The sequence below is a fragment of the Phalacrocorax aristotelis genome, chromosome 6 (assembly GCF_949628215.1).
Source record: "Phalacrocorax aristotelis chromosome 6, bGulAri2.1, whole genome shotgun sequence".
Lineage (NCBI taxonomy): Eukaryota > Metazoa > Chordata > Aves > Suliformes > Phalacrocoracidae > Phalacrocorax > Phalacrocorax aristotelis.
Genome location: NC_134281.1, coordinates 14,398,471 through 14,409,572, shown reverse-complemented (window position 1 = coordinate 14,409,572; position 11,102 = coordinate 14,398,471). Strand labels below are relative to the sequence as shown.

The 11,102-nt window shown below is 58.7% G+C and overlaps 1 protein-coding gene across 8 annotated transcripts in view; it reads left to right on the top strand.

Annotated features, from left to right (window-relative positions):
- Positions 1 to 447: 447 nt before the first annotated feature.
- Positions 448 to 11,102, top strand: part of CELSR3 (cadherin EGF LAG seven-pass G-type receptor 3) — a 35,014-nt gene continuing 24,359 nt past the window's right edge. For 3 of the 8 annotated variants that reach the window (XM_075096057.1, XM_075096056.1, XM_075096055.1), the window contains exon 1: positions 450 to 3,707. In XM_075096057.1, the coding sequence (XP_074952158.1) occupies positions 590 to 3,707 (3,118 nt within the window). In that variant the 5' untranslated portion in view covers positions 450 to 589. Of the gene's footprint in view, positions 3,708 to 11,102 lie in introns of all 8 variants that reach the window. The other 5 variants (XR_012661037.1, XM_075096054.1, XM_075096053.1 and 2 more) reach the window with 2 other exon arrangements.

Sequence of the window (11,102 nt, the reverse complement as noted above, 5' to 3'; positions counted from 1 at the left end):
CATCTCACGTGAGGGTGGGCACGCCTGGCACCAGGGCAACCCCCACACAGTGCCTGGCACGGCTGACCCGTCGGTCCCTCGTAAGAGGGGACCCGACTCTCACGCGGGGACGGGATCGTCCCTCACACGAGGCGACATACCCCTCACATGGGGACAGGCCTGTCCCTCTCAAGGGGACACATCCCAATACACGGGGATTGGCAAGTTCCTCACACGTGGACGGGTATGGCCCTCACATGGTGCCCGTCACCCCTCTCACCGGGGCTGCGCGCAGGGCCCGGCCGGCGGCCCCCGGGGCCCGGGGAGGCGGCACCACCACAGCGGGGCAGAGGAGCGGGGCGGCCGCAGGGTGCCCGCCCTCCCACAAGATGGCGGCGGCGGGGCGGGCGGGGGCGAGCGGCGGGGGCGGGGCGGGGCGGCGGGAGCCATGTTGGGGCTGCGGGAGGAGCCACCGCCGCCGCCACTCCCGGCTGCAGCAGCAGCGGCGGCGCGGCGCGGAGTGGGGGGCGGCCATCGCCGCCGCTAGGCGGGGGGCGGCGCCGAGCTCAGCCGCCGTGCGCCGGGGCCGGGCGGCGGCCGCCGAGGCACCATGGCGGCGGAGGAGCCGGTGGCCGCCCCGAGCCGTCGCTGCCGCCGCCGCTGCTGCCACCACCGGGGGCCGCCTCCGCTGCTGCTGCCGCTGCTGCTGCTCCCTTTGTTCCCCCCCGGGCTGGGGGCCGCCGCGCCGCCGCCGGCGGGCTGGGGGCCGCCGGCCCGCGGGGGCTGCCCCGCCGCCGTGCCGTGCTGGGCGGTGGCGACGCCCCCGGAGCTGCGCGCCGTGCCGCGCCGCCGGTCCCCGTCGCGCTGCCCACCCCGCGCCGCCCTGCCGCCGCACCCGCTCCCCTTCCCGTCTCCATCCCCCGAGCGGCGGGGTCGGCGCGCAGCCCCCAACCGCCACCCGTTGTTCCCCCAGTACAACTACCAGGCGGAGGTGGCGGAGAACCAGCCGGCGGGGACAGCGGTCGTGGCGGTGGCGGCCCAGGACCCCGACGGGGGCGAGGCGGGGCGCCTGGTGTACTCCATGGATGCCCTGATGAACAGCCGCTCGCGGGAGCTCTTCAGCATTGACCCACGGGCTGGGCTCATCACTACCACGCAGGCCCTCGACCGCGAGAGCATGGAGCTGCACTACTTCCGCGTGACGGCCACCGACCACGGAGTACCCCGGCTCTCTGCCACCACCATGGTGGCCATCGCTGTGGCCGACCGCAATGACCACGACCCTGTCTTCGAGCAGGGCGAGTACCGGGAGACCATCCGGGAGAACGTGGAGGAGGGGTATCCCATCCTACAGCTGCGGGCCACCGACGTTGACTCCCCGCCCAACGCCAACATCCGCTACCGCTTCGTCAATGAGCGGGCCGCCCACGCTGTCTTTGAGATCGACCCCCGCTCTGGCCTTATCACCACCAGTGGGCCGGTAGACAGGGAGAAGATGGAGAGGTACTCCTTGGTGGTGGAGGCCAACGACCAGGGGAGGGAGCCAGGTCCCCGCTCTGCCACGGTCAAGGTCTACATCACGGTCCTTGACGAGAACGACAACACTCCTCAGTTCAGCGAGAAGCGCTACATCGTCCAGGTGAGGGAGGACATACGGCCCCATACTGAGATCCTGCGTGTCACTGCCACGGACCTTGACAAGGACAACAACGCACTGGTCCACTACAATATCATCAGTGGGAACAGCCGGGGCCAGTTCTCCATTGACAGTGTCACTGGGGAGATACAGGTGGTGGCCCCGCTGGATTTTGAGGTGGAGCGGGAGTATGCCCTGAGGATCCGGGCTCAGGACGCGGGGCGCCCTCCTCTCTCTAACAACACCGGCATGGCCAGCATCCAGGTGGTGGACATCAATGACCATGCCCCCATCTTTGTCAGCACCCCATTCCAAATCTCTGTCCTGGAGAATGCTCCCCTCGGCCACTCCGTCATCCACATCCAGGCCGTAGACGCAGACTATGGTGAGAACTCACGCCTGGAGTACAAACTGATGGGGGTCTCAGCTGACACACCCTTCGTGGTGAACAGTGCCACAGGGTGGATCACAGTCAGCGGGCCCTTGGACCGGGAGTCAGTCGAGCACTACTTTTTTGGGGTAGAGGCTCGGGACCATGGCTCTCCGTCTTTATCTGCTTCCGCCAGTGTCACCATTACTGTCATGGATGTCAACGACAACCGTCCTGAGTTCACCCAGAAAGAGTATTTCATCCGCCTGAATGAGGACGCAGCCGTGGGGACCAGTGTCCTCAGTGTCACGGCAATTGACCGGGATGTGAACAGTGCCATCACCTACCAGATCACAGGAGGCAACACACGGAACCGCTTTTCCATCAGCACGCAAGGTGGGGTAGGGCTCATCACTCTGTCTCTGCCGCTGGACTACAAGCAGGAGAGGCGCTATGTGCTCACCGTGACAGCCTCCGACCGCACCCTCCGTGACAACTGCCACGTTCACATCAACATCACTGATGCCAACACACACCGGCCCGTGTTCCAGAGTGCCCACTACTCTGTGAGCATCAATGAGGACCGTCCTGCGGGCAGCACTGTGGTGGTGATCAGTGCCACAGATGATGATGTGGGGGAAAACGCCCGGATCACATACTACCTAGAAGACAACGTCCCTCAGTTTCGCATCGATCCAGACTCTGGGGCCATCACTCTCCAGGCAGAACTGGACTATGAGGACCAGGTCACCTACACGTTGGCTATCACTGCCAAGGACAATGGGATCCCCCAGAAAGCGGACACTACCTATGTTGAAATCATGGTGAATGATGTTAATGACAATGCTCCACAGTTTGTCAGCCCTCATTACCAGGGCATGATCTCTGAGGATGCACCTCCCTTCACCAGTGTGCTCCAGATCTCTGCCACTGACCGGGATGCCCACACCAACGGGCGAGTGCAGTACACCTTCCAGAATGGGGAGGATGGGGATGGAGACTTCACTATAGAGCCCACCTCAGGGATCATTCGCACTGTCCGCAGGCTGGACCGTGAGAACGTTCCTGTCTATGAGCTGACTGCGTACGCTGTGGACAGGGGCATCCCTCCTCAGCGAACTCCTGTTCATATCCAGGTTACCATTCAGGATGTGAATGACAATGCCCCTGTCTTTCCCGCTGAAGAGTTTGAGGTCTTGGTAAAGGAGAACAGCATCGTAGGCTCTGTCGTGGCCCAAATCACAGCTGTCGACCCGGATGAGGGACCCAATGCCCAGATCATGTACCAAATTGTGGAAGGCAACATCCCCGAGATATTCCAGATGGACATCTTTTCTGGGGAGCTTACAGCCTTGATAGACCTGGATTATGAGACAAAACCCGAGTACGTGATTGTAGTGCAGGCCACCTCTGCCCCTCTGGTCAGCAGAGCCACGGTCCACATCAAACTCATTGACCAGAACGACAACAGCCCTGTTCTCAAGAACTTCCAGATCCTGTTCAATAACTACGTGTCCAATAAGTCCAACACCTTTCCCTCAGGGGTCATAGGGAAGGTCCCAGCTTATGACCCAGATGTGTCTGACCGCCTCTTCTACACCTTTGAGCGGGGAAATGAACTGCACTTGTTGATTGTAAATCAATCGAGCGGGGAGCTGAGGCTGAGCCGTAAACTTGACAACAACCGTCCACTCGTGGCCTCCATGCTGGTGACTGTCACAGGTAGGGTGTGAAAATCGTTAAACCTTTAGTGCAGTACCTTTGGGGGACTCTGTGTGGTCCCCCTCGGGGAGCGCGTTCTGTATTGGGGGGGCAGGTTGGGGACTGGCAGCAAGATTTGGATTGGGAGTCCCTTCCAATCCGGGAATACTGGAGGGACTGGGAAGGGTGGCAGTGGGGGCATGCTGCAGGGAAGTGCTCTGTAAGGGGGCCGAGGCCAGAGGTGGTCTGCAAGAACAAAGCATCGTTACTTAGCTGTGAGGATCGCTTGTAGCTGCTAGCAAGATACCTTTGGAGGTGCTGTCACCAGCGAGGCTGAGATGTGCAGCATAGGGTGCTGGCCGTACAAGCAGCTGGTTCCCAGGGTGGCCAAGCTGACAGCGCAGGGGCTGGCATGCCACTTTGCTCCCAAGCCCGGGTGCCTCTTCTCCCTGCTGGGACCAAGCACTTGCCCGGCTGTGCTCAGGAGGGAGGGAGGGATTCAACTCAGCATGGAGGGAGCCCTCTTAAAAATACCCCTCTGCTGGTAGCAAACGGTTCAGTCTGGATTCTGTCTGTAGCACCTTCAAACACTTGTGCTTTCTGGTGCAGGTTCTAAAACCTGGTACCACCTTTCTGTAGCCAACTTAGTGTTGCAAGGGACAGCTGTGACAAACCTCAGAGCTCGGTGCTTAAAACTCTCTCATCGTGTGTGTTGCCGGAGTATCCAAATGCAGATGCTAGTGGTAGCTGCTGGGTTGGCTTTGGAGAGTGTTGGGCTCGTCTCTGGCCAAGCTAAGGGTAGGGCAAAGATGGGCCTAGGGGCTTGTCTATGAGCAAGCAGGGTTTGGACCTAGAGCTCCTCACTGCCTGAGCTTTGCCTTCACCATCAGCCTTTCTTTGCTTGTGGATGCGTGATCTGAAATGGAGGCATCCGTCCATTGCTGAACCAAGGAGCAGCTCTGGGGGAGGGAGGGCAAGAGCCCTTTTTGGAGGGGCCAAGTGCCAAATTACCAAGAGTGCCTGGGGAGCCATATGTTAAATCATGATGCTCCCTGACCCTTGGCTACTAGCTGCCTCTCCCTCTCTCTATCTGGTTTATTCAGTGAGGGGAGGATTTCTTTCAAAAGATGGAGTGAGAGCTTTTAGAGGAGACCTATTCAAGGCAATCCTGCATGGTCAGCACCAGCCCATCGGTGAACTGGGCCTCTTTATAACTGCAGGGCTGGCTGAGAGCGGATGCAGGCACACACATGCCCATTGCTGGAGATGGGGGACTGTTTTTGACCTTTCCAGCTTCTGCCCGAGTGTGTTTATGCAAGCCCTGCCTCTTTGCACACTTAACCCTGCACAAAGGCAGGAGACAATCACGTCCCAAAGTCCTGTGTTGTCAATCCGCCTCGCGGCGAGGGGGCCTTTGCAATTAGAGTGTCGTCATCTTCCAGTGGGAAGGGAGACTGGGAGAGGTGCACTCGCAAAGGAGGGGAGAAGATGGAAGGGGAAGAGCTGTACCAGAGAGGGAGGCAAGACACTGGAAAACAGGCCTTTTGTTGGCTTTGATATTAGCTACAGAGGTGGAGGTCTGGTTTGGTTTTTCCTTCTTTATTGTTTGAAGCCCCCCGCCCAGCTGGCAGTCCTGTCGGCCCCATGCTGTCGCTGTGTTCAGGGGGAGGGTGGGTGGATGGGTTTGCAGGGCTGGCGGCCAGGACATTCAGACCCGGCTGCATTGTTTGCCTGGGTGCAGTGCTGCGCCAGAGCACCTTCCTTCTGCAGAAGGGCAACAATAGCACCTAGGTGGATAGCCCGAGGGTCAGCATCCAAGGAGGGAGCAGCTTCCCTGCCTGTCTGTGAGCTTTATGGTCCCTTTGAGGGAGGCTGGATCCCCCTAAATCACAGGGCAAGGGAACCTTCTACCTGCCTGTGAGCTGTGTGTGTTCTCAGCTCAGCTCCTTGTAGGAGGCAGGGAAGACTTGAGCCATCGCAAACCAGTGCCTTTCCAGGGGGACTGACAGCCTCAAGACTGACCCCAGCATTTCGCAGATGTGTGGGCACCTATGGCTGCTAAAAACGGCTCTTGGCCACTGCAGGTACAAGACAGTGGGGTGGTGGGGGTGTGTCTGTGGCCAGCAGCACAGTGTGAGATGGGAGCATTGTAGGAGACTGACGTCATGTTGGCTTTAAACCATTCCAGACTGGTTTCACTGGGCCCAGGCTGCTGGGCTGGTGGGAAGAGTAGCGGCTCAGCTGCACTCAGTTGTGGCTGCTGTGTTGCCCCTGTTCCCCTCGAGCTCTTTGTGCACAGCTCCCCTTGGCCTGCAGCCCGGGAGCTTGTCCTGGTGAGGGGACCCATCTGTCCAAGGTGTCTCACCTAAAATCCCAGCCTGGCAGGGAAGACCCCCCCTAGAGCACATTTGTCCTGACTCCTATGTCTGAACACATCAGACCCATCTTTCCAAGCCGGGTAAGGGTCCCAGGGCTGCCCTGGCCTTTCACAACTTACATGCCTCTCCTCTCCTGAGGAGCCCTTGCACAGGAACTTCCTCCCCTGTTAGATCCATCACAACTGGAGGTGCTGACCACAAAGTTAGGGTGGGAGACTTAAGGATTTCTGTTTCTGGTTAGGGAGCAGTTTTGGAGTCTTCTTGGTTATTATATTTTAATCCCTGTCTTTAGAGTTACTGGGAGAGTAACATACATACTCTGTGCTGGGTGAGTGGAGTCTGATCTACTTCTGAGATCTCTTAACATGTCAGTATCATCAGAATCTTAAGAGGTCTGCCAACGCCCTTCAGAAGTGGTGAGGAATGTTCACTTTACCCATACCTGTCTCCTCCTTTCCTGGCTTCTCCATATGGAGGTGTTATACAGCTCCTCAGCTGCAAATGTGAAAGCTATTCCTGTCTGTCCCCAGACCAACCTCTCCGCCTCTGCGGTGGCTGCTCAGGGTGTTGCAGTCAGAGTGGTGGCTTTTGCTCTTTCAGACACTGGCTCTGCTGCTCAGAAGAGGACAGGTGGTGGTGCACTGGAGCCTATTTCTGAGCTCCTGGTCCTCCCAACTGAGGAAGAGGGGTGCATCCCCTCCTGGGTCAGGGAGGCTGTTTGAGCTGAGCTGCCTTCTTTCCCATCCCTGGAGCTCCCTGGGAGGTTGAAAGCCAAAATGTTTGCTGTAGGGGAAGAGGAACCCTCTGCTAGCAACTCTGAGGCTCTTGAGGTGGGGATGTTGGCTGAAGCCCATGCCTTGTGCCGCATGGTGGGCTGGAGTGATCCCATGGGTTCTGGAGAGCATGTGGCAGCATGGGGGGACAGGAGAGATGGGCTCTTGCCCTGGCAAACCTAGGAGACCGTTGGGCAGCAGTCAGCAGCCCTGCTCCCCACCAAGAGGTTTCCAGCGCAGGCCTGTCATTCCCAGGCTGACAGCGCAGCCCCCAGGGGAGTCTGCTGCCCAGCCCACTCCCCCAGCTGGAGCTCTTTTTTCTGTAGCTTTGCTGCTTTTGAAGCTGGTAATTGTCACTCTTGGAAGTGCAAATGTGATGACCCGGTGCTGTCCAGCACGGGGGTTAGAGCCCCTGGAGTCCCTTCTTCCTGCACCTTTCCCTGTAGGAATGTGCTGTCCAGCATGGGGGTTAGAGACTCTGGAGTCCCTTATTCCTGCTCCTTTCCCTATAGGCATGTTTCCAGGGCCCCTTGCTCTGCTGCATGAATATTCACCAGGCACCAGCCCTCAGCCACAGGATTTAATCAGAAAGGCTGAGCATTCGTGATTAAAATGCTTCCCAGGGGGGTCAGTGCTTTCAGCCAGCTTTGGGCTTTCTCTTGGTAGCTGGTTTTTTTCCCCCCCATTTGCAGTGGGTCATTCTCTTAACCATCTGCTTCCCCTTGCACGGAGCTGAGGGGGAAGGCAGTCCTGGGTGTGGTGTTGGGGTGGGTCAGTGTGTTGTGGGGGAGCTTACCAAGGAGGGCTGTGGGACCAGGGCTGGCTCCGCATTGCTGCTGGGAGCCACGAAAGGGGCACTTGGGTTTTCCTGCTGTGGGCTGGGCAATGCCAAAGGTGTCCGGCATCCTGCAGCCCACATTCTTCCCCGGCTACAGCTTCCTTGCTCCTGGGAGGTATTGCTGGCCTCCGGCCTGCCCCAGGACTCAGCATCACATCAACCAAGGCCTAATAACAGCCATAAATCAGGCAGACGTCTGCCTGCCTATCGCTGGGCACTGAACAGCCCTTGGGGAGAGCGAGAGCTGTCACCCAGGCCTCACGGCTGCTTCTGGGTGAACCATGAGCCAGAGAGAGGGGAGTGGGGGGCAGCTGGGCTTGAACTGCAAGGAGGGGACAAAGGGAGAGGAGAGGGAGCGGGGACACAGCGCAGCAATGGGCTGGGGCCATCCTGCTTTATTCCCACTGAGAAGGGAGCTGGTGTCAAAGCAGTGGCTTTCGAGGGTGCTGCCTCACCAGGCAGTCCCTCGGGGAGGGATGCCAGACTGCTGGTGGCTTTGGGAGCATCTTACGTGAAGCACGGCTGAGCCATGCTTGTGGCTTTCCCCTCACTCCTGCCTCCCCAGGGCTGAGTGCTCTCGGCAGCCTGTGAGCCGCTTGCAGAGAGAGGTGCCTTGGGGGACACAGGTGACGATGCCAGTTCCTTGCGCTGAGCCCAGGCAGGTCTAAATTCCCTGGCACATCCAGCCAGGTGCTGGACAGAGCTGTTCGGTAACCACTGCTCATGCTGTCCCCATGTCAGAGCCAGCAGGTTGTCACACCGGAGTGGTTTCTCACCTTGCTTCCATATGGGGCAGGAGCAGTTTGATTTCAAAGAGCAACCCCCTTCCTCCAGGAGATTAGCTCCTGGGTGACTGTACTGTCACTGCTGCTCCCCCAGCCTGATGCGAGCCTTATCTCCAGAGCACCAACCCCAGCGCAGGCTGGTGCTTGTGTGGAAATTTGCAGGGTCGCCAGAAAGCTTTCACCTTCTGAAGAGACAGTGGAAAAAAGGGAGACATTTCAATCTTTAAATCCTCCTGCACTGCAAAACTTCAAAGGGGGCTGAGGAAATCAAATGGCTTTGCAGCACGGCAGCCATGGGGAGAGGAACAGTAAAGGTAGCTTTGCACGCGAGGCTTGGAGCTGGGGCATGGGCAGGGGATGTGGGGCTGGTGTTTATACCCCCTGGCCCTCAGCGGGGCTCTGGCTACCAGGGTGCCAGGAAACCTGCTGCTACTCCTGCCACATTGCGTTCAGTTGCAGGAGATGGAGCATTGCTGAGCAGGGTCTGGCTGAGTCTGCCAGGCTCGTTTCATGTGTGGTCTCGGCATGATCTGACCAGGGCTGCATGGGGGTGACAGCCTGGTCTGTCAACCTGTCCTACACGCCCTGGTAGTGGTGCTTATTTGGGCCTGGGTTACATCTATGCACAGGAGATGTTGCCACAGTGTTATGTCCCACTTCGAAGGGTGGGCACAGGAGATGTGGTGGCATGGGGCTGTCCTGTGCCTTCGCACAGCTGAGGATGGGGTCACCCTGAAGATTGTGGGTCCCCTCCCTGCCCTGCGCAACACAAGGTGGTGTTGCACCTGGGCTGAGAGAGGGACAGAGATTGCAGCATGTGAGCGACCAAGCAGCTCTCCTGTGTTCACACTGGTAAGGCACTGTGGTCCCTCCAGGGCCACCACAGGCAAGATGGAACCATGGCACCTTTGGTGCAGGGTCCTGCTAATGGGGTGGTCACACCAGTGTGCTTGGTTGTAACCTGCATGGCTGTCCCTGGGGCTGTGAACAGCCAGAGCCACTGAGGGCTCGTCCTTCAGCTTTCTGGCTGCGAGGTGAAGGGGCAGAGCATGAGCAGCCTGGCACCGGGCACCACACCAGCATGTGCTGGGGATCAGATGAGGGCTGGGGCAAGGCAGAGGGGGGCCTGCCCTCAGCGGTGCTGGGAGATCTTTGCCTGAGCTGCTCTTCCTCCTGAAATGAGCTCAACCCTCCTGCCTGCCTTTCACAAGCCCATCTCCCATGACAGCATTTAAACTGGAGGCAGATGCCCAGGAGAGGATGCACAAGGCTGTCTCTGTGGAGCTGGTTTACCTGCCAGGGGTCAGTGTGGCAGACAGGGAAAGGGGAATGTCCCAGAAAACCCTTCGCTCATCATTCAGGTGTCCATGCCTTTGGGGTTGCACGGGTGGCTGAACCCACTGTCCCTAGAGGAAGGGGGCAGCTTGCATTTGCCACTCGTCAGTCATGTGTGTGGGATGTTACAGCCCAAGGATAGTCGTCTCCACTGAGATGTACTGATGTAAATGTCTCAGGATGATGATGGAGAGCTGGGTTTCCAAGGAAACACTGAGGGATTTGAGGCTGTCTGGTGGATGTGTGGTGGGAAATGGGAACTGTAGGCAACAGCCATGTGCTGCAGACACCCACAGGGCATTAGGAATGGGGTGCTGGCAATGGCCTGGAGGATGGATTGCCCCATTTCACCATGAGCAGTGAGGCTCTTGATGAGCCTCATCAGGCATTCCTGAGGCCACAGATGTAGGCACAGTCCTTGCCTCGTGATCCTGAAGGCTGGCTCTGCCTGCATGGGGTGGAGGGCCCAGAGAAGGGGGTCTGGGGAGAGATGAGGTGTCCTGGAGCAGCAGGCAGGCTTCTCCCCTTCCTGGGTGCCCCAGCCAAAGCTGCTAGCACAGGTGCATGGGATGGCCTGAGTGAGGGGGACCTTGGCAGGCTGCTTTGTGGGATTTCTCCTGGCAAAGCCACTGTCTGGGGTCACATGGAAAGGAGAGTTAATAACTGAACCACTGCACAAACTTCTGCCTGGGCAGAGAGGGGGAAGAGCGACAGGCCCAGCAAAGGGCCAGGCAGGTTGCATTTGAGCAGTGTAAAGTGGAGAGGCTGGAGAATGGGCTGGGGCGCTTGTGCCCTGGAATGGACCAGTGGGAGTTTTATCTGAGCAGGGTATGGAGCTTTCTGTCTGGCAGGTCCCCAGCTGGGGTAACTACGGTCTGCATCTCACTTGGAGGGTTGCTTTGTGCCTGCCTGTGCTTGTAACAGGGTTTCCTGGAAGACTTAGGAATGTGGTCACATCTGTCTGTCCAGCTCCCATCTCGGCCAGTATTTCCTAATTTGCAGCAGGGTATGACCTTCCAAGGTAGAGGGATTTGTTGGGTTTCTGGGAGCTGAGGTGAGGCAGGGGGCCCCAAGTTGCATAGCTGCTGGGGTGGGTGCTATGGTGGGAGCTATGCCATTGCCTGTCCGGGCTGGTGCTGCATTGCCTGCGTCCCTGCAGCCTGAGCTGCTGGCGGCACGTGAGCTTATCTAACATGGGGTTGAGATGCTGCTAACACCAGGTCCTGGGAGAGAGCAGGTGAGCATACTGGCACGCTCCAAGTGTGCGTCCACGCTCTTGCATTTGTGCCTGGGAGATTGCTTGTGTG